This window comes from Triturus cristatus, chromosome 5_1 (assembly GCF_964204655.1).
Source record: "Triturus cristatus chromosome 5_1, aTriCri1.1, whole genome shotgun sequence".
Classification (NCBI taxonomy): domain Eukaryota; kingdom Metazoa; phylum Chordata; class Amphibia; order Caudata; family Salamandridae; genus Triturus; species Triturus cristatus.
The window spans coordinates 366,174,657-366,201,504 of record NC_140587.1 but is presented as its reverse complement, the minus strand read 5'-3'; the positions used below and the strand labels follow the sequence as shown (position 1 = coordinate 366,201,504).

Genomic DNA, 26,848 nt, shown 5'->3' with positions numbered 1-26,848 from the left:
TGGACAAATGCACAAAGCGCCTCGTTGATGTGGTCTTCAAGGCACATCCAAGCAGTTTAAGGCCTGTTAGTCCAGGTGCTAACACTGTTTCCGGAGGGTATGCTACAGTCCTCCACTCAAAACTGTAAGAATGGCCTGCACTTGCTGGTATTATGAACTGTTAATGTATATCGAAGTGTCTAATTCTCTGCTAAAGTGCTTACCTCACAAATAGATTAATATCACCAACTTGCGGGGGATTGACTTAAGTGCCAGTGTTGATAATTAAGTGCTGGTGCTGAGCACCGAAAAACACCCCCTCAAATTAGTCTCTGAATGAGCATTTATGGATGTAAAAGTGCCCTTTTTCCCCAGCATGCAATCTGTGGCCGGTATTCTGCATTCAGGTGATAAGGCCATGCATACTAACGGGGTCTGTTCTACTGCGCTGCTGCTAAACTAACTCTTCTCTAGGTTGACAAGTTGTTTCATTGCAGCTAATGAATGGATTAAAAAAATTGTGAGGGGACTGTGAATTTGGGAGAGATAAGACATGGGGATTTGCAAAAGCTGCTCTTGGTATTTGTAGTTCGACTATGTCATTTTAGCCACCTGCAATGATTGTTCTCCAACTGCGCAGCCTCCAGTAGATTTTATTATGCATTGATGGATCTATGTTTATTAGGCCTAGCACTAATTGCCTTATTAACCTACCTGCTTCCTCAAATTTGCTTGAAAATGCACCATTTGTCACTCTTTTTTCAAAATTTTCTTGGGGGGAGAATCTCCCCAAAGCCCCCGTAGGTTGTTCGGGCTCGCTTGCTACGCTCTCTCGCCGCAGTGCAGTACGACTCTAATGTTACACTCACCATTTTCAAATGTCACCAGCCGCCACTGGTTCCAATCAGAATCTAGCCCAGAACTTTTAAAGAACACCCTACTCCTGCAACACTGGATGTCAGGTGAACTCATTCCCTGATGGTTATGTAAATCACGATAGTTATAGTTTAATAGCATTGGTGTAAAGTGTGTAAAAAAAATCCTGGGAAAGAGATATTCTTTATAAAACATGTAATGGAATGTAAGAAAATATCTCTACCAATCGACTGTGAGTCTGTAGGAAGTACCTGTGAGCACAATGGTGTTTTGATAAAATGTCCGGAGGGAACTGTTGCAGCTAGGTTCCATGTGCAAAGTGATTTTTTAACCTCTGCAGCCTTAGTGATTTTCTGTTTTAAAAAAATGTGTAAAACCATGTGTTTTGTAAATAATGGGGCAATAGCTGTGTGTGCAATGAGTTTGAAATATGAATCTTTGTATGTATTTTCTACTTACCATGCCTACATGCTAAAGTTAATGCTATGTGTACTCTTGCTCACAATAGGGTGGCCGATTAATAGGAGGCTGGGAGAATGACCCATTCCAAGGAGAATTACACATTGTACTGAAAGGAAGACACTCAACACCGGAAACTCCGTTGCCGAGTGGACCCATTCAAGGGGCAAAAGTATTAGGTAAACCATGGAGGTTTTTAAGAACATGGCACACTTCTTGCATAAACCCACTATCACTTGAATTCCCATCAACATTACTTAAATAGAGTGAAATAATCTTATACAGTAATTGTATACATAGTATGCTGGTAGAAAGTTCCACACACACCATCACCAACTGCATTCCCTCCTAATTGACATTCCATTTCCTTAGAAACATCCCAATATTCTACAAGACAAGAAAACCAATTCAACACACCTTCACCCATACACAGTTTTTAGCACACAACTAAAACAGAGAAAAGTTACAAACATTTTACAATAAAAACAATTGAATGAGAATTTTTAGAGTAAAAAATATACAAATTCTTAAGTATCGACCTAAGAATACATGTCATTCACTAGTCCACTATTATAACATAAAAATGACAAATAAGAAAAAACATTTCTTACATTTCCCAAAATGAACAATTTCACTTAGGAACATGCAGCAAAATAATAATACACGTTATTCATAACAAAATCATCAAACTCATTTGGATCCATACTCTTCCTCTGAGAAACTCTCATTCGACAAGTAGCATCCCTTTGTTCCTCCCCAGGCACTCCCAGAGGACCTCCACCTTCCTTATTCACATCATAAGTAGCACATTGCGCTTCATGTTCCCTGTTATCATTAAGATCACCATGATTTCTGTCATGAACTATAGAAATGTTATCCTTATTCCACCATTCTCCATCTTCCTTTTTCACCACGCTCTTCCTCACCTCCATGACTCTTTTCGGCACAGAAAACTTGTCTTGGGTAAAATCCTAGAAATCCTGACTCTAACAAAATCTGCAGCCAACACTTTAACATCCCTCCACTCTTACCAACATACCTATTTTACAACACCAATCTCCTTTTCCACATTTTGCATCTTGGTCCTAGAAATAGAAAATACCTCCATTCACTCCCCAACACCTTAGACAAAGGAATTCTGCCCCTCAAAAACACAAAAGATATGAGCGTTAGAAGTAATCACAGCCCAAAGAAGTTTCCTTTGCTCAAAAACACAATTTAACCCATTAGCCTTGGCCAGCTGTGCATTGTCATCTTTCATGACTATTAAATCTCCCCACAAGACCATTACTCCTGGGATGGTACAACAAAGTCTTGGTATGATTGACCCCTATGTGATTTAAAACCTCAACAAACTGGGAAAACATGAACTGACTCCCATTGTCAATTAGGAGTTCATCTGGAATGTATTCCCCTGCAAAAACAGACTCCAAAAATTCATTTAGCTCAGAACTGCTGACCTTTTTTTTTTTTACAAATTTAACTTCTGGCCATTGACTGTAAAAATCCATGTCTACAATACCATACTCATGTACACCCCCCAAAACAATAAGAGGGCTTGTAATATCTATGGCGAACGTCCTTCAAGCTTTGTTAGGAACATTTATAGCCTCAACTGGACTGGGGACAGTGACTTGAGTTTTGTCACTGATGACATAGGATATGCAATCACACCCAAAACATTCAACACTTTTGTCAAGTCCTGGCTATCATAAATTCTCACTATTTCTCATTTTAACCTGTGTCATCCCTATATGCCCCTCATGAGCTAAGGACAGAACCTTAATTCTCATTCCACAAGCAGCACATTTTATAAAAAAAGAACACCATTGACTATGGACAACTCCTCAAACAGATGCTTTTTACTGGTTACTCAATTGTTTCCTTGACTTTAAATGGATCCACCACTGAAGGATGCCATCTCTTACTTCCATCAGCTCTTTGTCCTGATTGCACAAGGTAAACCACTCATCCTGTAATATGGCACCCTCAGAGTGCCCTTCCGCTGTGCAGATAGATTCCATATCATCCAAACTGAAATCATCCTTACTTTGGTCACATCACAGAAGACATGACAGACAATCAGTCAGAAAAGTCCTGGTCTCTGGTACATACTACACACTATAAGCATACTCATGTAGTCTATATTGCTGTTTGGCAATTCTCAGACCAGCTCTTCCTTCCCCTCTTGTGGTGAAAAGATCAACTAGTTTTGTGTGATCAACACATACAGTGAAATGTGTGCCCCACATTTATGGTATCAAGTAATTGATCCCCAACCAACATACCAAAGCTTCTCTTTCCACAACAGAATAAGATGATTCCACCCCTTTAAGACCTCTATCGGCAAACACAGCCACTTCTTCTCTCCCTTCTCTTCATTGTAGCAATACCGCCTCAAACCTTTCTTGCTGGCATCTGTCATAATAACACTCTCATCATGACTGTCTAAAGTTTTCAGGGGAATAGTATGAGCTACTTCATTCTTTACTAAGTTGGCGGATAACTTGTACCCTAAATAGTCAATACTCGGAGTTCCAAATTTACATTCATCTTCAATAAGAGTGACTTCTCTTTCCTTTAAAATGGACAACACTGAATGCAATCTCTCACCATGCTGCTTCCGATCACAACCATAAACCAGTACATCATCATGAAAGGCTGTGACACCTTCAATTTCTCTTAATAAACTAAGACTGAAGAAGCTGAGGTCAAACCACATTGCATGGGTTTGATTTGATATGCTCCCTCTGGGGTGATGAAGGATGTGAGATGCCTTGAATCCTGATGCAAAATAATCTGATGGTAAACGGAGGTTATATCCAATAAACTGAAAATGTTCCCTCCATTGAGAGTAGTCAGCATTTCAGTAATATTGGGCAGAGGATGTCTATCCATCCATATATGAGAATTTTAAATCACATAAATCCAGACCCATGCGCAATGACCAGTTAGCTTTGAGGGCCAAGACAATCAGATCACAACTATCTATAGGTCCTACTACATCTTGTGGAAAAGCATTGTCCAGTTAGTTTTTTAATTCAGACCGAAATGCTAAAGGCACTCTACGAACTTTGTGTACTGATGGACAGGGAATGTTGCCAAACCAAATTTTGTGCACAAATCCTTTAAATAAACCTAATTTCCTTTGGTACACCTAAGGGTGTGCACTGTCCCATACATTAACATCAATTCAGAGTATTTTGAAATATTCTTTTCTTAAAATGACCTACTCTGGATTATTGGGATCCAATAATATTCCCAGATTCTTTTGATCAAACCACTCCGACAGACACCCCAAGAGTGAACTTGCTGAATGAGTCTCCCCAAATATTTCACAAATCAAGGTAAAAGTCGACCTTTACCCCCAAACTGTCAATCTCATGTAAGCAATGTGGCCTTCTCACAATGTTCAATGACACCCCTAAACCCCCCCCCAGCATCAGAATTGCTTGCATTCACATCAGGAACACACACATTTTCAATTATTATGAAATCTGTTTATTAGCATTTGTTGATATAGACATAGCATACATCATGAATGTAATATCCCACAGGCAATGAGTCCGGTACTCAGAGGAGTATCCGCTAATTGTGAATGCGGTGAGCCGCAAGATCCAGCGCCACTACGAGGCGTGGATTAATGCAAACAAGTAAGTGTCAGGGGCACCGCCCGCAGTTGAACAGATTCATGTAACAACCGAAATTAAATAAAAGAAGATAGGTTAAACAACAGAAGCCCAACAGAACAACAGCAGCAGGTTCGATCTTAGACCATACGACCCTCAGGATACCCCCCCCCCCCGGGTCCATCCCCCCCCAAACCCGGCCCCCCCATCCCCCGCGACATATCATACTATGAGAGGCAAATGTCAGTGTCCGTACATCCTCCCGGTTAGGCTAGGACCTCCCCGCCAATCCCCAGAGTGGGTCTCCCAGGCTCACCTCCATTCCCCTCCCCACCAGGAAGTGGCTCCGCAGTATGTGTCCCACAGAGTCCCAGGGCATCCCCATTCAGCTGCATCAGGACCTGCAAGTGTACATCCCATTGACTCGCTATGGGTGTGTGTCTGAGGCCTAACGTTTCCTCTCGCAAGAGAGCCGTACCCTCCGCCCCCGCCCACACTAGCAAGGAACTCCGCCACGCCTGCGCCCGAGGGGGTTCAGCCGCCTTCCAGCGCTTGGTAATTAACCGCTTCGCCACAATCAGGCCCAGGTCGAGGAAACGAGAGGCAACCTTCGTGGGGGGAGTTCTACGAAACAAGTGTAACAGACAGGCGGGCCAATCTCGCTGCGCCAGCGGGCCGGCGCAAGTACGTAACGCTCCATGCACCGTCCGCCAATATGAGTCGAGCGCTGGACAGCTCCATAACATGTGTACTAGTCCAGCATCCAGAGCCCTGCAGCGTGGGCATTCAGCGTCCGCCCGGTGGAAATAGCGATTAATGGAGTCGGGAGTGAGATATGCTCTGTGCAGTATGAAGTACTGGATTTGGCGAAACCGCAGATTCCTGGGGATCCGTGTGGGCCCCCGTAGCGTATCCCTCCATTCCTTGTCGGTCAGGGGACGGTCCAAATCCACTTCCCATTTACCCAGCAGTGGAGACAGGTCCGCCGCCACCATCGTGCGCAATGAGGCCGCGAACCAGCGAATCATGTGACCGCCCCGTCCCATGACGTGGAGGTACTGCATCATGAGGTGTTGCGCCGGTTCCTCCTGAAGAGCACCCCACCGACTCGTCAGCGTCGCGACTAGCGAGCGGTGACGGAGGAACTGACCGGCCGGTAACCCCGTCTCCTCCGCCAGCTGAGCGAACGGCATAAGCACACCGTCGTGGTAGAGGTCCCCCAGCGTACAAATATCCGCCGCGTGCCAGTCGGCAAGCTCTGCCGAGCGCAATATCCCTCGACCGCTAGGTGAACCCTCAATCGGCATGGCAGGGGCATATGGGGTATGCGACCGAGTCAGGTAGAGGGCACGTCGATAGCACCGACAGGCCACCGCCACTAGAAGGGGCCCCGGCTTGGTCGCTCTGGCCGTCGGATGGAACAACGCGATGACATCCGTCAGGGGGAGCGGTGGCTCCACGGACGCCGTGTCGTCCCTCTCCCGGTCGGCCAACCACCTGGCCACCCATTGCAGCTGTGCTGCTAGGTAATAGTGCGCAAAGCAGGGCATCGCGAGTCCCCCCTGACCCGTGGGGAGGTACAACTTAGAGAGTGCCACTCTGTGTCGTGCGGTGCCCCACACAAAATCCCGAAGGGAGCGCTCCAGGGCGGCGAAAAAGGACACCGGGATATAGGTCGGCAGGTTAGCAAAATAGTAGAGGAGTCTGGGCAGGGCCACCATTTTGACCAGTGCAATGCGACCCGTGACCGCAAGGGGAAGGGTGCCCCAGAAACGCATCTGGGCCCTGATCGCCGTCACCGCCCTGCCCAAGTTACCCTCCACTAAGTCAGTGGGTCGCCGGTACACCTGAATGCCCAGGTAACGGAAGGTGTCCGGTTGCCACCGGACAGGCACACCTCCCAGTTGAAACCGGGGATCCAGGGTATCATCACGGAATGGGTAGAGACACGATTTGGCTGCGTTCACCTTTAACCCGGAAAGCGTTGCAAACTCCGTGAGAACCCGTTCAAGGTCCCCTGAGATATTCGCCACATCCCGCACGAAGATCAAGAGGTCATCCGCGTACAAGGAAACCTGGTGGGTGGCGTCGCCCATTGGAATGCCGTCCGTCAACACCCCCCGCAGGGTGGCTGCCAAGGGCTCGATGGCAAGCGCGAAAAGGAGGGGTGAGAGGGGGCACCCCTGCCTGGTACCTCGGCCAACCGAAATGGCCTCGGAAATGTACGGGCCAGTTCTCACCCGGACCACAGGGTTCTTATAGAGGAGCGCCGCCATTTGCAGAAACCCAAGGCCTAGTCCGTAATGTGATAGTGCTGCCACCAGGTATCCCCATTCCAAGCTATCGAAGGCTTTCTCGAGGTCTAACACTAGACAGCCCGCCTGTGGCCAATGCTGTGCACCGTGTGCGGCAACACGGAAGAACCGGCGAAGATTAAGCGAAGTACTGCGCTTCGGCACAAACCCATTCTGGTCCCTGTGCACCAGTACAGGCACGGTGGGGGCCAACCGCTCCGCTAGGACCTTGGCCAGGATCTTGTAGTCGGTGTTGAGGAGGGCGAGGGGGCGATAGGACCCTAGATGAGTAGGATCACGCCCCGGCTTGGGGAAAGAGATCAGGTAGGCTTCCCTCATGGAGGCAGGCAGGGTGGCCTCCTCAAGGGCTGTGAGATATAACGCGTGCAGACGGGGCACCAGAGACTCCCGGTATGCTTTGTAGTATTCTGCCGGGAGACCATCCGGTCCAGGCGCCCTGCCAGAGGCCAATGAGGCCACCGCGTCCCCTATCTCCTCCAGAGTGAGGGGACCCTCCAGTGTTTCCTGGTGGGCATCCGGAACTGTGGGGAGGCCGGCAGCCCCCAAGAACAGATCAAGATCCTGTGCCTGCCGTCGCCCCGCCGAGGTGTACAGATCTTTGTAGTATGCTGTGAGCGTCTGGTGGATCTCCCACTGCGTGTGCACCAGCGTGCTGTCCAGCCCGCGAATGGAGGCTATTGGCGCATAGCCCGATTCCTGTCGGATCAGCCAGGCCAGCAATCGCCCCGCCCAGTCCGATGTGGCGTAGACCCGTGCCGAATGGGCAGCGTAGTTGTGGCAGCGCAACCTCTCCAACAGCTCAGCATGGCGTGCCCGAAGCAGGGCCAGCCTGGTCGAGTCACGCCCACCACCCTCGCCATGACGTTCGCATGCCAGTAGCCGGGTCTCCAGAGCGGTGAGTAGCAACGTAAGTTGCTTACGGATATTCCCCGTTGCCCCCAGACAGTGTCCCCGCATGGCTGCCTTGTGCACGTCCCACTCCGTCAACGTGCTCCCCGCCGTGCCCTCATTGAGGTCAAAGAACTGTTCGACCGCCGTGCCGAGCGAGGCCCGGAACTCCGCATCCTCAAGAGCAGCCGGTTGCAAGCGCCAAGTGGGGATGGGTGGTCTCCCCGGGTCCCAGCAGAGACGCAGTCGAAGAGGGTTGTGGTCAGAGTGAGTCCGGCCCAAGTAATCCGCCTGGACTATCAAAGGGTCCAGCGACGGGGAGCTCACCACCCTGTCAAAGCGGACGTGAAGATCATGTATCACAGAATAATATGAATAGAGCCGGTCAGCGGGATGTAAGGTGCGCCAGACGTCATGAAGGGCCCACCGTGACAGCCAATCAGTAAGGTTCCTCGCGTTCGAGACCGCCTGTGTACTACGGAGTGGCGGATAGGATCTATCAAGGCTCGTATCCAGCACGGCATTAAAGTCCCCACCCAGCAGCAAGGGAAGACCCACATACGGGGTCAGGGCCACCGAGAGGCGATCAAGGAACGACGGTTGGTCAACGTTCGGGGCGTAGATAGAACCCAGGAGCACAGGGTGCCCATTGAGTCGCCCTCGCACCAGAGTGTATCGACCGTCAGGGTCAAGCACCATCTCGGAGCATATGAAGGGTGTGCCTGCCCGTACCCAAACTAGTGTACCCCGAGCATGCGCGGAGTATGTGGTCCCGAAAAGCTGTCCCCTCCATCGGGCGCGCAGTCTGTCCAGTTCCAGCCGTGTCATGTGTGTCTCTTGGAGAAGGGCCACCCCTATCTTGTGCCTCTGGAGATAGGCAAAAACAGAATATCGGCGGGCTGGTGTGTGCATGCCCCTAATGTTCCAAGTGACGATTGCAGTGTCAGCCATTGGGGTAGAGCGCGGACAACACTAGGTTCATCGGCCGAAGCGGGCCAGCCGGGGAAGGGGAGGGGAAAGAAACACCAGAGGGACCGCCACCCAGATCTCCTGCTGCAAGAACATGGTGTGTGAGAAAACTGCAGAACACTGCAGAATGTAAAGAGGCAAAAATAAAAACAATATGAATAAAAGGAACTCCATAACCACAGGGGCGAACCCCAGAACCGGGCATTCGTCCAAACATGTAAGGCTCAATCGCCTGTAAACTACCTGGTCAGAGATGGGTTGGCGAGGGGCTAAAGAGCAATACCGTTGTGCCTGGCTTGCAAGAGCCCTGTGACATCCCCGTCAGGGCCTCGTGTGTCTGTAGGGCCGCCATTCGCCCAATCGTTCCCCAGAGGAGTGTGTGTAGGGATCGCCGTCACCCCGCTCCCCCGCGACCAGAACAAGCCCGAAGCCCCGGTCCCCGGCCCATGTGTAGGGGGACCCATGCTACCCCTCAATCCCCGCAACCCCCCGTCTCACTCACGGAAGCGTACAGGGCCCCAGAAGTCACAGGCCAGGGGACGGCAGAGGCAGTAGGCTTCCCCCCCCCCCCCCCGGAGAGCAGTTCGGAGCAACCCGCCCGACACCCCAGGGTGCCTGCAGTGGACACAATGCAAACCAGCAAGAGTTCACCCCAGAAGGTCGGCTGTCTGTGGGGTCACCTCTGGCAACACCTGGTCTTCCGGAATCAGGATGGACGGGGAGGAGGACAGGTCAGTCTCAGTGTCACTGTGAATGCGAGCCGCCACGTCCCCTTGGCTGCTCACAGACCCCAGAGTGGCCACCGCCTCCAGAGCCTCCAGCCGCTCCACACGCATCCTCTCCGGACTTGGCGCAGCCGGGGGACTCGGCCCCATCCCACCGCGTCGGTCCCTCTGTCTCCGCCGTCTCAGCCTCTTCTCTCTGCGCACCATAGGCCCAGGGTCCGCGGGCCGGGGGCCAGCATGTTGGCCCGTTTCCTCCAGCCAGTCCCAAACATCGGACGGGGCATTGAAAAATCGTGTCCCATCTTTCGTGACCACCCGGAGGCGTGAGGGGAACAGCAGCGAGTATGGGATGTGCAGCTCTCGGAGACGGCGTTTCACCTCCAGGTAGTTGCTCCTCCGCTTCTAAACAGTCGCAGTGTAGTCCGGGAACAACATCTCCGGGCCACCCCCTATTGTAAGGGCTCCCATCTTCCGCGTCTCCCGGAGGATCACGTCCCGGTCCCGGTAGTTGAGGAGGCGAAACAGGAAAGGACGCGGCCGGGCTCCGGGGACAGGCTTCCGCATCGGCACCCTGTGCGCCCTCTCCACCACGAACTGCGGGGAGAGCATTCCTGGGGGCAGGATATCTCGTAACCAGTCCTCAACAAACTGCTCGGGTCGCCGCCCCTCCTCGCCCTCCACCAGGCCCACGACGCGTATGTTCTGGCACCGAGAGCGGCCCTCCGCATCCTCCGCACGGTCCTCAAGGGTGTTAACGCGGTCGATCAGATCCTGCAAGGTGGCGGAGTGATTGCGCACTATCGGCTGCACGTCTTGTAGCGCCTGGCCGTGACCGGCAACAGTGTCCGCCAGTCGGCGATGGTCGGCGTGGAGCAGGGTGAAGTCCACCGTGACTTTGTCGATTCGGGACTCCAGTGAGGTGCGGGTTTGTTCCAGCGTGTTGCTCAACCGGTCGACCGCCGCCAACATGGCGTCCATTTTGGCCTCCAGGGTCGATGCGGGCGGCGCCGCGATCACAACAGGGCGTTCCGTCGTCGCATCAGGGCCGTCCACCCTCAATCTGGTCTCGGCCTGCTTGTTCCGAAGCCGCCCCATGGCCAGCTGCTGCGCCGATGGCATTCAGAGGGTTCAGTGATGCACGAGGCCGATCGGGGCTCCAATCACTACCAGGCGCCGTTAGCAAAGGGGGTCCAGCCCCACCATCACGAGTCAGGCCAGCACCAAGGGTGTCAGGGCGCAGGGCAGCGTCGCCAGCGGGGGAGGTGCACCGCGAGCTGTGGGCAACCAGTAGCCAAAGTGCGCCAGGCCGCACTCCGTCGGGTCCGTAGCAGCCACTCCCCCGCGTCCAGCAGCAGACAAGTGGTCAGTCCCCTGGGCGCCTCGCCCCAATCCCGATCCACCGGCGTGGGCAGCAGGGCCACAACGCGGCCGCCAGGGTCGCCTCCGCCACTACAGCTTTCCGCTTCGCCTCCGGGGGCAGCAGTCGGGCGCTCGCCAGGGGCCCGTCCCCAGCCTCACGCCCAGAGAGGGTTCCTCCACAGCAGGTCACTCACTGGGCCTCCGGGCGGTGCAGGCGTCACGTCCCCCTTCAGCGCCTCCGGCCGCAATGTCGTCCACCACCGTCCACCACGGCAGGCCCCCGATGTCCTGGGGTGCCTGGACTGGCAGGATCACGGCGTGAGGGGCGCCAGCACAGCGCAGGCGATGCAGCAGGTGTCAGGTGCACCGTCGCCCCAGGGGGACCCCCTCGCGGGTCCCCAGTCCTCCCGTTGCCGGTCCGCTTCGTGACGTGCGGCCCAGCCGCCTCGTGGCAGGCTGCGGCGTGGGGTTATGCGCGCGGCCGAACGCCGCTTCCAGCACTCTCCGCGTTGCCCTCCGGTCAGGTCCCCAAGGGGGGTGGCACGCGGGCTGAGGCCCCCCCCGCCGCCACTGTTCGATTCTCCGGGCGCCGGGAGCTCACGGGCAGGGACAGGCAGTCTTGGCAGCCCCGCAGCACACTCCGGGCAGGATAACCGAAGGAAAACGGCTCCGTTGCTCGGGAGCCTCACACGGACGCAGCTATCTTGGCCGCGCGCTCTCTAGCGCCCCCGAACACACACATTTTCAATAGATAAAACTTCATTATCATCACTCATAGCGACATCATTACCACTCAAGTTGCTCGAGTTGACTTTGGGAACATTTCTGGGACCAATCTTAGCTGTTGACCTGCAAACCCTGGCAAAGTGTCCTTTTTTCATACACCTTGCACATGTGCAGGACATACACTAGCATTCCCCAAATTAGATGTACGTCCACACCTATAACACTCAAGAGTCTTTTTGTTATTCCCTAAATTGTTCTTTTCTTTCACCCTTTTGTTCTTGATATGTACTGAAAGAAAACCTTTATTATATGATTTATTATGCATTAAAGTAATTTGCTCCATAAATAAATTGTGCTTTTAATTCTGGATGCTATTTCTATAGCCTTCTCAAGATTAAATTAGGAGTAGACAACAAAACTTCCTGGAACTTTGTTATTAGTTTTTTCCACTAGTTGATTTTTGATCATCTCTCCCTCAAAGACTTGTATTCACAAGATACTTCAAGAACCCTTAATGCTCCCACAAAACGTGCTACTGATTCCCCAGATACCTGGACTCTCTTGTGTCCCTTTCCATAGTGACCTTTTTACGTGCTTTAAACCTTCCATCTAAAGATTTGATGGCTGAGGCGTACTTATCAATGTTTCCGCCTACACCTTCTCCATCCCCATCACCCAGCAGAACAACTTTTTTGGGAGTATGTTTTAATATTTTTCGGCCCTCACAGCCCAAACAATGCTGCAAAATGTCTTCTTGAGTAAAAATTACTCTGCTTGTAGGGCATCAAGATATACCCCAAAACCTTCTGCCAGATTCAAGTGCATCAGGTGAAAAAGGCGACAGTGGAACAATGGATTGCTGCAAAGTGAGAGGCAAATATTCACTGAGGAATAAAAACTAAATACAGAAGAGGAGTCTCAACTGCTGACAATAGCGAGTATGAAGACCTGATGAAGCCAATTCTGAATGTTCTGCTGCAAAGTGAAGAGGGAGAGAAAACGCAAAAAGAAAACAAGCAAAATGGCTCAGTTGAAATGTCAAACTGTTATGATGCCGCTGAAATGTGAATAGATATTGGCACACGCTGACAGCTCAAAGACAAATAGCACCCGTAGACATTGTGGTGAACCGGTGACCAAATCCAAAATGGTGGCACATTGTGACTTCAAAAAACATCCGCACCCAGGGTAAAATGGCTCTTTACAAAGAACTGCTGATAAGAAAAGAACATGCATGTGTTAAAGAAAATCATACATGCTGGAAAAGGACGCCACAAAAAACAAGCGGGGTCAAAGATGATCCCAGAACTTGATGGGAAAATTACTGCTCAACTCTGCCAAGAGGACATAGAAAAGATCAGGCCGCCAGAGGTAAAAGGAGCCTCGCACGCATGATGCAGATCGTCCTATTGTACTCCTGCTCCTCCTCACCTATGAAAAGACGCAGGACTCTGCAGGTATGTCAAGCTTATTGCGTCTCAAGATGATGATTTACAAAAGAATGAAAAAAACAGCTGCTGACCGCACTAACCAGCACCAACTGTCTTCCCTTCTATTTTACCTTCCATTTTCTTAGAAACATCCCAGCATCCTACATGACAAAAACACTCAACAGTGGGCCCTACCTGCAACCACTGATTTTAAATAAATCACTGCTTGACAGAAATAACTATCTGACTATTCCCTGAGTGGGAGTGGGGGAAATGATGTCCGGTTTTATGATGGCTCATAATGATGATTTATGACCCTGGCCATCAAATATGTCCAGGGGAATGACAAAATGTGTAGGTATGTAAAGGTGATAAAACTGCGGCCAACAATGACCACAAAACTGTGTTTGGTAATACATATATATAAGATGTGCATGCCATCCTGGAATATGCACAGTGCGGGTGTTATGAAGACAATGCCTGCTCATTTGTCTTGTCGATACAACAGCCCCCTTCAGTCTGCTCTGAATCTGTTGTGTGACTCTGATGCCCATCTGGGTCTCCTGTTTGCTAGCATGTTTGGTACCCAATATCATAGTTCACATTATTCTGTGAAAGACTGCCTATCCTGGGGTGTCCCACTCTGACAACCTTGTAAGGTAAAATGCAGGCAGGGAAGCTGTTGGAATTATAGTTGAGAGCAACAACGAAGAAGCTTGGGAGGGGGGGGGGGGGGGGTCAGAAACTGCAAAAGGAGCACTTTAAAAATCCTGCTTCTATTATGTCAATTGCAAGCAAACACACAATATGGATATTAATCTTACCAAATTCTAAATACTTTGAGGTATTTGTAGGGAGTATCTGTATCTCCCCAAATATTATGGGAATCATTTTCAATGGTAAAAGCCAGGCATGCTATAGTCACACGTCAGATATTTGATTCACCAAGACTGGTCTAATTATGATTTGTTCCTTACAACAAATTTGTGAGGGTTTTTTTTGTTTTGAAGTTCCTAACAACCTTCAAATGCTAGTGGATGAAAATCAATGGGCAACTTTGGAAGAACTGAGAGTCTGGAAAGAGTTGAAGCCTAAAACACATCTTTAGTGGGAATTTATCAGGTCATAGATAACGGAGCTTCAAAAATGTCGATTCAAGCAATTGTTCTCACACATATTGAGAAAGGAGATGCTCAACACCTACATATGGAGCAGCATACATTGATGTTTATCGAGCACCCTTATGATGCAAATCAAGTCAATTTTTGATTTACTATGAACAATGCTTAAACATTCTGTACATGAAATTAACCTGGGAGAATACCTGAACGAATAGAATACTGACCACTGACAAAGACAGTGATTTGAAGCTTACGTGTTGGAACTCTTGCAAGGCATTCCCTACTTCTGAAGTGGGTACATTGAGTAGTAGTTACACCTATTACTTACAGTGCGTAGTAACGCCAGGTGTGCATTTTAACTTGGCTAACATATAAAAAATAATGATATTTTATTGCAATGGTACATGAACGATCGCTAATGACTTTTGCCTTCATGCTGGTCTTTTGATTTATGTTTTTTATCATACATTTTGTTCTATCAGAGACCTACCTTTACTATACATATAACTTTCCCATTAGGTAGTAAATGTATTATTATGCCAGCATGTGGTAACATATGCTTTTTATCAAAAATGGTATATGCTTCATTATAATTTAGATATGAACTATTAGCTACGTACATTTTTTATAATTACATTTATCTTCCTTTTTGTCAATTTTGGTGTTCACATGGTCATGCGAAAATTACGGCTGTGTGCTCCAGCTGGACATGGGCAAAGCTGGGCACAACTGGGAAGGTGGATGGCTCACTTGTGCATACCTCCACTCCTTGCCCGGTGTGTGCCTCTATGCAGCTGTAAGAAAGCCTGTTGGAATTATCCAGGTGCTGCTCTCTTGCAATGAGTAATATGGGAAGAGCCAGGGTATGCACATGCAGCCCCTTCTTGCATCCTGCCTCGGGGAACGAACATCCTGTCTTACTGGTAGTTTTCTCCCGGAATAAATGCATTTTGCCCTGGTGTTAACTGCCTTTAGAAAATATTAATAAATATTAAACATACATACGAAATAAATAAAAACTGCTAAATTATCAAACGTTTGTGATGTACACCACAAGAAAAATAATAATGTGTGATGATTAAGAGTATTAGGAAGACCAACTTGGGTTTTGACTTAATTAGCAGCAAGGCCAAGTCAAAGTAATCAGGAATATAACAAAGGGAGGTGCCAATGCTGCACTGCACTTTCAAAAACAATTAAACAAAAGAACTGACTTAAACAATTCCATTTTGTCCATTAAATGGTTGATTTTAATCAAATATATTTTAGGCAAATTTTCTTATTATTTTGCACGGTTGTATTTTAAATGACTCAATAATATACATGCAAAATCAAAGAAACCACATACGAAAATCCTTTACAATTATTTACATTTACATAAACACATAAACATGTCCATACAACTTTCATACCTCAAGCGATCCGACAATAGACAACATTCAATTTGAAATTTACATTTATATACAAACAGATAGAGCATCAATGAATAACACTTATACTTCTTGAATAACCTATTTAAAGAGTGTTTTGTTAAGTTGAAGGCGAAGACGAGTCAAAGAGAGGTCTACGCGTTTCGAATCCCTTCACCGGGGATTCTCATCAGGGAAACAGAAACATATACAGAGCTGGGTTAGACCAATAGCCCTTGGAATGGCCAGTGTATTTCAAACAAACGTTGCTAATTTTCACAATTTCCAAAAGTGGAGTCTTACCACTGCAAAGTGGAGGTAAGACTCCACTTTTGGAAATTGTGAAAATTAGCAACGTTTGTTTGAAATACACTGGCCATTCCAAGGGCTATTGGTCTAACCCAGCTCTGTATATGTTTCTGTTTCCCAGATATTTCTGGTCCTGATGAGAATCCCCGGTGAAGGGATTCGAAACGCGTAGACCTCTCTTTGACTCGTCTTCGCCTTCAACTTAACAAAACACTCTTTAAATAGGTTATTCAAGAAGTATAAGTGTTATTCATTGATGCTCTATCTGTTTGTATATAAATGTAAATTTCAAATTGAATGTTGTCTATTGTCGGATCGCTTGAGGTATGAAAGTTGTATGGACATGTTTATGTGTTTATGTAAATGTAAATAATTGTAAAGGATTTTCGTATGTGGTTTCTTTGATTTTGCATGTATATTATTGAGTCATTTAAAATACAACCGTGCAAAATAATAAGAAAATTTGCCTAAAATATATTTGATTAAAATCAACCATTTAATGGACAAAATGGAATTGTTTAAGTCAGTTCTTTTGTTTAATTGTTTTTGAAAGTGCAGTGCAGCATTGGCACCTCCCTTTGTTATATTCCTAAGAGTATTAGGGACATATCAGCAACAACCGGCGATAATTATCGCTCAGCGCTCTTAGCGTGAGGATAATTATCGCCGGGTAACGTGGATTTTTATCGCTGAGATAGCGTGCTATTAGAAACGCTTATCTCCTCAGCGATAAAAATCCTCACGCTAACTGCCTAACGTGAGATTATCGCTGGAAACCCAGCGATAATCTCACGTAGTGTGACGTTAGCTTGTTGATAGGGCCTCACAAACTTAGCCATGATATCCTCCTTCCATAGGATATCATGGCTAAGTCAGTCCTGAAGCAGGCGTAAGAAAAGTAGCGATAACAGGGGTTATCGCTACTTTTCCTGACGCTATGCTTCATAGCGTGGGGCTTGATGATAGGAAAAATGTCGCTTAGCGACATTTCTCCTGTCATGTTAGGAACGCCCACTTTGCATCTCATTAGAGATGCAAAGCTGGGCGTTAGGAATTCCCACGCTAACGCAAGTTTTCACGCGTTAGCGTGAGCTTGCTAATTAGGCGATAAAATTATCGCTGCTTTTCGGCCGAAAACGGCCGCAAAGGCGGCGATAATTTTTTATCGCCAGCTTGAAAATATGCTCCTAAGTTTGCTGTAGAACTTATAGTCAATTTGGGAATGAAGGGAGAAGGTCATCACTACCTCAAGCCCTGTGTTACACTTTGTAAAGCAGCACATGCAGTGTGACTCTGCAGTATAACTCTGCATTTTCTGGCCTGCAGGTGTCTTCGGGGTCCTGGATCTTCATGGAATTCCCCGCTCCGTGTACAAAACAAAATTGTCAGAAACAGCCTTGGCCGGATCAATACACATATCTTTGGTGGATGAAGTGGATTGGAAGGTAGGATCTGCAGCACAGTAACAGTATTGGTGCACCTTGTATTTGCAGGCAGGAAATTGATCATTCTTATTGGATAGTCCAATCAAAAAGCATAATTGTTTATCTCCACCTTGCTGATTCCCTGTAATAGGTTCCATCTGAAGCCTGTCTTGGTGAAGTTAGCATGTCTGTTGACTCTTGGATGAATGACAATGTCTTCTTCACTGATTGCTGACGTCAGTTTCAATAGGATTCTTAAGCAAATCTCTGCTATGTGGACATCCCTTATCCAGATCTTTTTTTCTGGATTTCATGCCTGAGTTGACATTTGGTGTTCTACCTTCACTCCAGGATATGTTCTTCAGGAAATTTATGGCAAAGTTTATCATGCCTCTTTTACCACCAGGTTTGGTGCCGCCTACTAGTGCTCTTAAATATACACTTCAGGCCTCTAAAAACCCTCACTAGAATCGTTTCAGCCTGTCTTTTGCCACTCAATGAATACAAATGTGTAATATCCGTTCCAGAGCTGTGGTGTTGATTCAGCAAAAGAGTTCCCATAATCAAGTCCGTCTCCCCACCATTATTGCTACTTTAATTCCTGGATGTCGGAGATTGTTGGCCTCACACTCTCAGCTTCCCAATGCTATCAGGGATCAAACTAATGGCGGAGTCAGGGGGCGGGGCCCATCTGCGTGGGCTTGGATCTTACAAATGAGCTTTTGCTGGAGGGGATTGGACAGCGGTGTGAAACATCGGCTGCACTGCTATGCTGGGGAAACACACGGCACGTCGCTTACGCCTTCCTTAAAACAATACTACTGTTTCAAAGACTTGTTCATGCGTTTTTTGGGGCATGCATTTTTGTAATTGATAAATTGTAAGCATGCCAGGTCAGCCGATCGTCACACTTGTTCAGTGCACAGTCGGTTGGGCAAGCTGCACCCCTTGCTCGCTGTAGATGTTTTTCAAAACTGTTAATCATTTTAAGGATGGATTTGTTAAACTTTCTTCAATTACTTAAATGCAAGTTAGATGCAATTTAGATGCCACGTAGAAACAATTTCGAAATACACCTTCAAAAAAAGATTTTCAACTGCAAGTGCGCCTGACTTCTGAATCTGAATGTAAAATGTTTCCTCAGGTGGGAGAGGACATTGTGATCACCACCACCAGCTATGATGCCTGGCAGACAGAAACCAGAAGGATTGTTGACGTCTCACCCGACAGAAGAATCCTCACTCTAAATGAATCTCTTTCTTTTGGCCACATTGGTAAGTGCCAACCGCAGGCAAATATATAATTTCAGCCACTACTTCACTGTACTATTTTTGTGTAACTTAACATATCAGTCATTACTCTAATTCTTGTGTTTGCACAGATGGCTCAGGGTGTTTTGTAACACTGGGCGAATCCATCCACCGCCCACAAATTCCCTGGTTGGAAAGGGCAGGCTTACTTATTTCAAGCCACGAGTAATTGACATCAAATTCATCATGGTTTATTTTTGGGTTGTGTTTGCTGCTTATGATCTCTTTGAGATGAAATATGTTGGAAACAAATGTTTTGTAGTTAAAGGTCCACACCAACAAATTATTACTTGAAACAGGTGGACTTAACTGCACAAAGCCTATGTAGAGCATCATTCATGAGAAGCCTTACACTCCAAACCTCTAGCGGCATTATATGATGTGCATGGACCTAATGCGCAGAGAGGGCCTCTTGGTGTTCAAGAGTCACCATAGGTTGGTATATAGTCAAAGACTGCTTCCATCTTCAGAGGGCTTCTGGCGCACACTCACAGGTGGTCACAAGGTGCACTCGACTCGCCACACATTCTAAGAAGCTTGTGTGGCTGCATTTTGGTCTTTTTTGATGGTGCACAGGTTCTAATACTGATCCATCAACAGTCATCTACTATACTTCTGCACCTGCTGAAAAATGGTAATCAATTTTCTATTTCTAGCCAACACGGTAGTAGGTTACAGCACTTCTCCTAATTGAAAAATACCACTATCCGAGGGGTACAAAACAAACTATAATTACATGAAATTTCATCAAAATTACGAGAGATTATGCATGGTTAGGTGAAATGTAAATCATAATTCAGCACTATATGTTAGCCTAAAATGCATCCTTGCATTACTTTTTGATGTGAGAATGCATTTTCAACTAAAACGTTGTGCAAAAACTTAACAACAGCCCCTCATATTCTGTTGCTTTTGTGCATTTGAAGTACTTTTTTAGTACATAGTATGTAATTACGTGAGTGGTGTATCTGAATCATTTTGGGAATTTTACATATCAAGCATAACATTAAATTCCCAAAATTGCGCAAATAAGTCTGGCATAAATTTAATTTTGCTTAGGTCTAATTGAGATGTGGGCCTCCACACAACGACATATAGAAAGGTAAACAGAGAATATGTAGGTTTGTATATAAGTCAATAAGAATATGCAATTTTGATAGGAGTCAAATAGGGGAGCAAGGCATAGACTGGAGGGAGAGGTTTTGACACTTGGCCTATGGGAACCAGATTGCCTCATGGCAGACAGGACTGAAATTTGGGGACATAGCTGTGGTTCAAAGGGAAACCCTCTGAACCACTCCCAACTTTAAAGGCACACTACGGTTTTACTAATAGTGCCATACTTCAGCAGGGCAGAGATTGACTTGTGGGGACGTAGGACTAGACACCCTGGATCTGCATGGTGCACACTTCCAGAGGAATCTGTTATGCAGAAGGAGGATTACTGCCATTAGAAGGGACTGGGTACCCTTCCTGAAGAGTGGCTGGCCTGGGCTGACTACCTGCTGCTGTGTGGCACCCCTCCAAGGGCTCGTTGTCTTGCCCCCTGTTCTCTTGTGGAGGTCTCAGGGATATCATAGACCTCCCATGAGGGACCCACACTGCCACAGCGTCTTCTGGATCCAAACTGGTAGCGCAGCGTGAGCATGGAACTAAGAACTGTGCCTGGAGACCGGATTGCCTTGTACAGAGACCCAAAGGTCTTGCCCGCATCTAAGAAGTGTGGCCTCAACATTGTGGGGACCTCAGCATGGATAAGCATCTTGTTGGTAGTGAGCGGATTCACCGGCTGCAAGATCCACCATGTCCTGCTTCATCATTGTGCCCGATCTCTCCTGTACAACATACTGACTGCATGCTCATTGTATGGGGAGTCTGATTCATAGGTTGCGAACCTTGGAAGTGAGAGCATATCTATAGTAGAGCCTCATTCTACCTCATGCGTCACTGCTAAACTTGCACCTATGTGTGTGACCTTGAATTGCCTGTTGCGATCCTTAATGCGTACAAGGCATTGTGCCTCATTTACAGGGAGGTACAGAATTTGCAACTCTTCATTGTGTGTGGCCGGTATTGTCTGGTACGCCTCAGATCAGCGTGCACCAGACATTGTGCCTGATTTCCAGAGAGAGACTGAGTTTGTGACTCGGTGTTGTGTGTGACTGGAATTGTCTGGTGTGGCTCATATCAATGAGCACCAGACGTTGTGCCTCGATTGCCTGGGTGCTACTTGGATTAACGTGTATCTGACAGTGTGCCTTCTGCTTCCAAGGGGCACCTCTGCTTCATCCCCCTTTCATTGATTGTTCCTTTTGGGCCCTCACAGTGGCAGCCAACTGCCCTCTCCTAACCTGGCCCAACAAATTTGTGTTGCTAGGTAGTTGTACCTGGATCAGTCCTGGGTGATGAGAGTGATTGACTGGGCTGAAGGAATGCTTCCGAGAGCAATCAGAAGCAGGTCAAGAAACTAAGTGCCCCCCTGTGCTTCGCAGAACTGGGCTGGTGCCAGAAGGAACATTGTGAAATTCTTTGATTGAATGACTATCACTCTCAGCCTGCTTCTGCTCTTCATCCTGTGGGTGAACTTCCTGAGTGGTGGTCAAACCTACAATTTGTCGTCTACCTCCTATTTAGTCCTGCTACCTACCTCCACGTTCTTCCCTGGGACCATGACTAAGTGTGACTCTGGCCACGATAGGCCTAGTATCAGGGGCAGGGCTGGTTATCTCCAACCTGTGGATGAAGGGTAGTCGGGGTTAACTGAAAGGTGGACGATGGCTTGGGCCACGGGGTCTGCAATGTATGATCAACTGACCTGCCAGATATAATTTGCCCCTCATGATGGTGCTGTGTGCGTATGTGTGCTAGTGCGCGCCGTACGGATCTGCCTGATATCCGTGGCATCATGAATTGTTGCGAAGTGAATGTGTGGAAGTGACTGCGTGAGGACCTCCTGTGATTGATTACATCACACAACGTTGTTCCTTTAAACATTGATTCCTTGCCAAAAGAATACTACGTTTGTCATTGGTTTTACCTGTGTGGCCTGGGCCCATGGTGCTGCTAAAAGTGTTGTAATTATCTGTGTGTGCACATTGCAAATATCATAGTGATCTGGGATGCACCCTATAACTGTGTGGTATTGAATTGTAATAATTGCAGGGTGGGCCTAGTTCTTACAAGGTTACGCACCGCATAAGCATGCTGAGGGGTAAAGTAGGATATTTCCCAAGTGTGCATACTACTGAAGTCATTTTAAGGTGGTTGGGCCTAGTACTGCTAGTAATATTTCCAAATGTGATTTACACCCAGAAATACATGTTCATGTTGTGTTAAATAATGTGTTTGTTGAATATAACTTTTATGTACATACACCTCATATGAAGTCTCCTTTGTGATGCTCAGTATATTTATTGTGTGAGAGTGCTGTGCCAATGCTGTACAGATTGCTCCTGATAAGCCTGACTGCCCAGTGCCAAGCAACCCAAGGGTAAGTGCAGGTTATACAGCGAGTGTAATCACCCACCAGCTAACGGAAGTGCTAGATTCTGTCTGGCTAGGGCATTGTCTCAGCCAACCCGAAAGTGCCAGTTCCAACAGCCCTCCATGAAGGGAAGGCTAGTGCAGGTGTCCACAGACAATACCGCTGCCATTTTGTACTGCAACAAACAAGGTGGAGTGGGGTTGTGGACCCTTTGTCCAGAGGCCATGTGTCTCTGGACATGGCTGGAATGTCAGGGCATATCCCTGGTGGTTCAACACCTGACGGGCTCTCTGAACGCCAGGGACAACAAACTCAGCCAGAAGTGCCTAGTGGATCACAAATGGCATCACAATCATGTGATCAGAGTAGGCACCATAATGTCTTCAAGACCTGATGCAACAATGGAATACAAAGGGAAGCATTCCAGTGAGGCATCTTCGGCCGCACACCTACTACCAACCTTCCCCTGGGGAATGTGCACAGCAATATCCCAATGAAAATGTAAGGAAAAAGGGAGGATGGAATTTAAATTCAAACTGAGCAATTTCGGATGATAAGGGGAATACATATGTGTAAAATATCTAATAAACAGCTTATAATTTCAAAAGAGAGTGTTTTAATTGGTAATTAAATCACAGTGCTATTTCTGCAAATAAAGGGGACTATGAGGGTCAATCACTAAGTGGCCTGGAGAGCCTGTGTACTTTTTGGTGAACTGACCCAGGTTTTCTATCGTTTATTTGCACTTTGGCTCTCAAGAATATGTAGTGTATTAGTGTGTTTCTTTTGCTACTGCCATAGATAAAAATAGAAAAATTAGAAAGATGTGTCGGCTATTATTGTGATGACACACTTACTCCATCAATTAAACAACAGTTGATCGATATTCCAAAGGTCGAACATTCTCCAATATTTAGGACGGAGAGCAAAAAATATCATACTTTAATTATTTCCTCTGAATTCTTTCAAGTGGTGTACACTTCTCTAGATAAATTTAAACGATGATGCTGTGGTATAAGTGCATTATGCGATGTGCCTGATCTTTCATTAAAGTAGAAAACCTATCAATATTTACAACAAAAATCTCCACTTCTTCCAGCTGAAACTCACCATGTGCCGGATACCAATGTCAGCTACACTCTGGCTGCAGATGTGGGCCTGCTCAGCAGAAACATCAAAATAATCGGTGAAGATTATCCCGGGTGGTACAAGGAGTCCTTCGGCGCTCGAGTGCTCGTCAGCAGGTTTACAGCTGGCGGCCGTGTGTACCGAGGTAATCAAACAACCAAAGATGCAGTCCCATTTGCGATTATTTGTGGATAGAGTCCACTGTTTCCCCTTTTTGTGACACTGTTGATGGATGGACTGTGGTGTAATGGACTAGTTATTTGGTGCCCACACATGGATGCAGCAAACTTGCAAACAACAGCCCTAGGGATTAGGATCTGACTATCTTTCAATCCTCTGCTGTTCAGCGAAGGAAGTCCTTTGGCATGGGGTGAAGACTGTTCATTAGGAGTCATGCTGAGGCCTTGAAATGAAAGTTCGAGGTTATCAGCGTGGTGTAGCTTGGGTTAGTTGGCAGCAGCGTTGGAGGGAGGGCCGAGAGGTTGTGGTTCTAATTAAACCTGGGCGTAGTTCGCGAAGTAGCACTTCGCGAAGCTACGCAAAGTGCAGTTCGCACTACGCGAGCTACGCGTAGCACTTCGCGAACTGCGTAGTACCTTGTTCGCAGTGTGCCAGATGTCGTTTTCAATGATTGCGCAGTGCGGACAAGCAACCGGAACTGTGCAATCATTGAAAATGGCATCTTGCACAGTGCGAGCTGTAGTTTTCTGCCGCTCGAGTAGATTTGTACTCGAGCGGCAGCTTTCTCAACGCGAACTGGTAGTTTCTAATCGCGAGCGGTCGCGAGCATACGCGACCACTCGCAATGAGAAACCTGACCTCCTCGCGTTGGGAATCTCGCCGGGAGGTTTATTTTCCATGCTCGCGATCGCCAACTTGATGTTGCTGATCGCGAACAAGGAAAAAGTCTCGCCGGGATGTCATTTTGCTTGCTCGCGGTCGCCAACTTGACGTTGAGGACCGCGAGCAAGCAAAAAATTACCGCAGCACTACTCAACACTACGCTACGCGTGTTCGCACTGTGCAACGTGCAGTTTGCGTAGTGCGAAGTAGCGCAAACTTCGCATACTACTCGAGCGTAGCGTAGTGCTTTGCCCAGGCTTAGTTCTAATGCTGCCTTTCCTGCCTCACCCGCACAGACGGGCTGTGCCTAGAGTCATCAGGCTAAACCCCAGAAGGGGGCACTAGATGCGACAAGCGTTGAAGAAAACGTTAGTTCTTTTTTTTTATAGTGCATTCATACAAATGCAAATACAGACACACCTGCAGGCATATAGGTAGACATACATATAAAAAGAAAGAGAGTTACGCACTTCTTAAAACACAAGCGAGCAGACATACATGCCAGGAACACATATAACACAGATATAGAAAGACACAGTCACCCGCTTGCAGTCTTACAGTATGTGTGGAAACACAAATCAACATCCACAAGGGATGTACAGTCACACACGCACACCTGTGGAGTTGCTTCTTTAACTTGTGTGACATCATGAGCGAGGGTCTTGTGTTTTTTCGGTAAGAGCATTTTGTTTGCTGGGATTTTCTAAATCAGTGGTGGCAAAGGTGTAAGGAAAACTACAATTTCCAAAGCAGAATTCAGTGTTTTTTCAACTAAAAAGAAATGTGATGGATGAACATTTCGCACATCAACTGTAGCTAAGCCCATGTCAATGAGCAAATGCACTCAAAGATAGACAGGAAATAACAGAATCATACATTCTGACTTTATGACGCAAAAATGTTACTTCTTTTTCTTGTGATACTTCGACGGTATTTAACATTCCCCTTACAGATAGGTTGCCTAATTCAGCAAATGACTCATATGTTATGGTATGTTATATTTAGAGAGTACTGGGCTTCTTGGCGCTAAGAAATAACATACCAAGTATGCTATTAAAAGAGGTCGGAGATAATAATACGGATTAAGCCAGGTTTGGTTAGCTTTGCATACTTGGTTAGGTTGGGTTCTGCAAACAAGGAACCTGGGAGGGAGTTGCACAGTGTCACTGCTGCAGTGCAAAAGGAGTGGTCTCTCCAAATACCCCCTCCTTAGGTATAGTTAACAAGACAGACATTGATTGGCCGCACGCAAGGACGGGTTTGGCTAATAAAGTCAGACTTTAAACATCAGGAGAGAAGGGCTGCGTTGGTGTAATATTTTATGTACAATGGTGAGGGTTTTGAAAGAAGGCAATTGCAAGAGAATACTTTCAGTGTATGACTTTTGGAAGAGAAGCACACACAAGGTCGTTTTAGTGACTGATGGTGTTATTATTTATTAATTATTCAGGCATCTGCGGTTTAGCTCAATTTGTGATAATTGTAAAGGTCCAAGAGGCATATTATCAAGCCAGGCGATAAAATTATCGCCGCTTTAGCGGCAGAAAACTGCCGCTAAAACGGTGATAATGGCCTTGATAATATGCTCTATGGAATTCCAATTGAAGCCCATGTTAAATGTGAAGCACGTCTAACATGGGCTTCAATTGGAATTCCATAGAGCATATTATCAAGCCCATTATCGCCGTTTTAGCGGCAGTTTTCTGGCGCTAAAGCGGCGATAATTTTATCGCCTGGCTTGATAATATGCCCCCAAATTATTGATTCTTGTCATGTCTCATATTGAAGCTGCCATCGTATATAACAAGTTGAAAATATCGCTAAGAAAATGTTGTGAGTAGTTTGAGAACTGATATTTTTTTTACAAATATGACATTCCTGCTCTATAACGAATTCAACGCTGTCTTTGAATGTTCATATTACATATTGTGATATACATTGTTTATTATTTTATGCAAACAAAAATTTCCTAAAGCTGTTATCTCCTTTTCCTTAGGAAATGCACGAATTAGTAATGTGGAATTTTATCACAGTGGGCAGGAGGGCTACAGGGAGGATTATGATCCCAGATATTCACTCGCCTTCCTCAACCTGAATGAGGTATGACACAGTGTTTCATTCACATTCATTGTCTGAACTCCACCTTTTGGTCTGTTCCACAATCTATACCAAATGATTGAACTCTTGCCCATTTTCTGCTGAATCCGAAAATTTCCTGAATGTATACACACAAAAGAGGATGCTCACTTGCCCAGTTTTGTGCTGTGGAAGACAGTGTATTACTAGAGCGTTGGTATTGACTTAGTATTTGTTGTCACCATGCAGAGTTGGTTCTCAAGCAACATTCAACCTGTCACTGCAGTGAGACTCTATGCAGGAGCTGTCATATGCAGTGCATTGACGCCCACAATTTGCTGTTCATAACATTTAGTGTTCTGTACTTTTCTGGGCCATTTCTGTAATAT

The 26,848-nt window shown here is 46.9% G+C and overlaps 1 protein-coding gene across 2 annotated transcripts in view; it reads left to right on the top strand.

Moving 5' to 3' along the window:
• LOC146830895 (fibrocystin-L-like) overlaps positions 1 to 26,848 on the top strand; it is a 1,171,295-nt gene that overhangs the window by 844,968 nt on the left and 299,479 nt on the right. For both annotated transcript variants that reach the window (XM_085605085.1, XM_085605086.1), the window contains exons 58-62: positions 1,364 to 1,493; positions 17,521 to 17,639; positions 18,763 to 18,892; positions 23,512 to 23,685; positions 26,380 to 26,483. In XM_085605085.1, the coding sequence (XP_085461211.1) occupies positions 1,364 to 1,493; positions 17,521 to 17,639; positions 18,763 to 18,892; positions 23,512 to 23,685; positions 26,380 to 26,483 (657 nt within the window). The remainder of the gene's footprint in view (positions 1 to 1,363; positions 1,494 to 17,520; positions 17,640 to 18,762; positions 18,893 to 23,511; positions 23,686 to 26,379; positions 26,484 to 26,848) is intronic.